At 59.3% G+C, this 580-nt stretch overlaps 1 protein-coding gene across 1 annotated transcript in view; it reads right to left on the reverse strand.

Annotated features, from left to right (window-relative positions):
• EMH_0082010 (uncharacterized protein) overlaps positions 1–531 on the reverse strand; it is a gene marked incomplete at both ends in the record, with an annotated part of 1071 nt that extends 540 nt beyond the window's left edge. The window contains one exon of the mRNA XM_013500463.1: positions 1–531. Coding sequence (XP_013355917.1) covers positions 1–531 — 531 coding nt within the window.
• Between the last annotated feature and the right edge of the window lie 49 nt (positions 532–580).

Here is a 580-nt window from a genome sequence, read left to right on the forward strand (position 1 = left end):
TGCTGCAGAGCTGGGCCCCAGCACAGCAGCAGAAGGGGAGACAACAACCTGTTTGTCTCCTTGGTTTGTTTTACTGTCTCCTTTGAGGGCTGCGGCTCTCCATAAGAGTATAGCAGAGTCAGCAAGCCCCAAGAAACAGGGCGCGACGCATGCAGTCTCCTGCTGCTGCTGCTGCTGCTGCTGCTGCTGCTGCTCACCGTGCTGCTCCTGCTGCTGCTGCTGCTGCTGCTGCTGCTGAGCGGCAGCTGCTTCACCTGTAGTGCTGCTGGTGGTGCCGTGGGTATCGATAGGAAGGCCCAGCAGCTCGTTGCTGCAGGGGGGGACCTCAAGAGACACCGCAGCAGCAGGCAGCAGCTTTTTGCTTCTCTGCTGCAGCAGCAGACTCTCTCTTCCTTTCTCTGCTGCTGCTGCACCACAGTCAGCATTACAACCTGCTGCTGCTGCTGCTGCTGCTGCAGGTGCTGCTGCTGCTTCCTCCCCAACACCAGTGTTTGGTGACGCCTCTTGCGGGGGCATCAGCAGCAGCATCATCTGCTGCTGTTGCTGTTGCTGTTGCTGTTGCTGCTTCTGCTGCTGCTGC

This window comes from Eimeria mitis, genomic scaffold (assembly GCF_000499745.2).
Source record: "Eimeria mitis Houghton genomic scaffold, Emh_scaff5436, whole genome shotgun sequence".
Classification (NCBI taxonomy): domain Eukaryota; phylum Apicomplexa; class Conoidasida; order Eucoccidiorida; family Eimeriidae; genus Eimeria; species Eimeria mitis.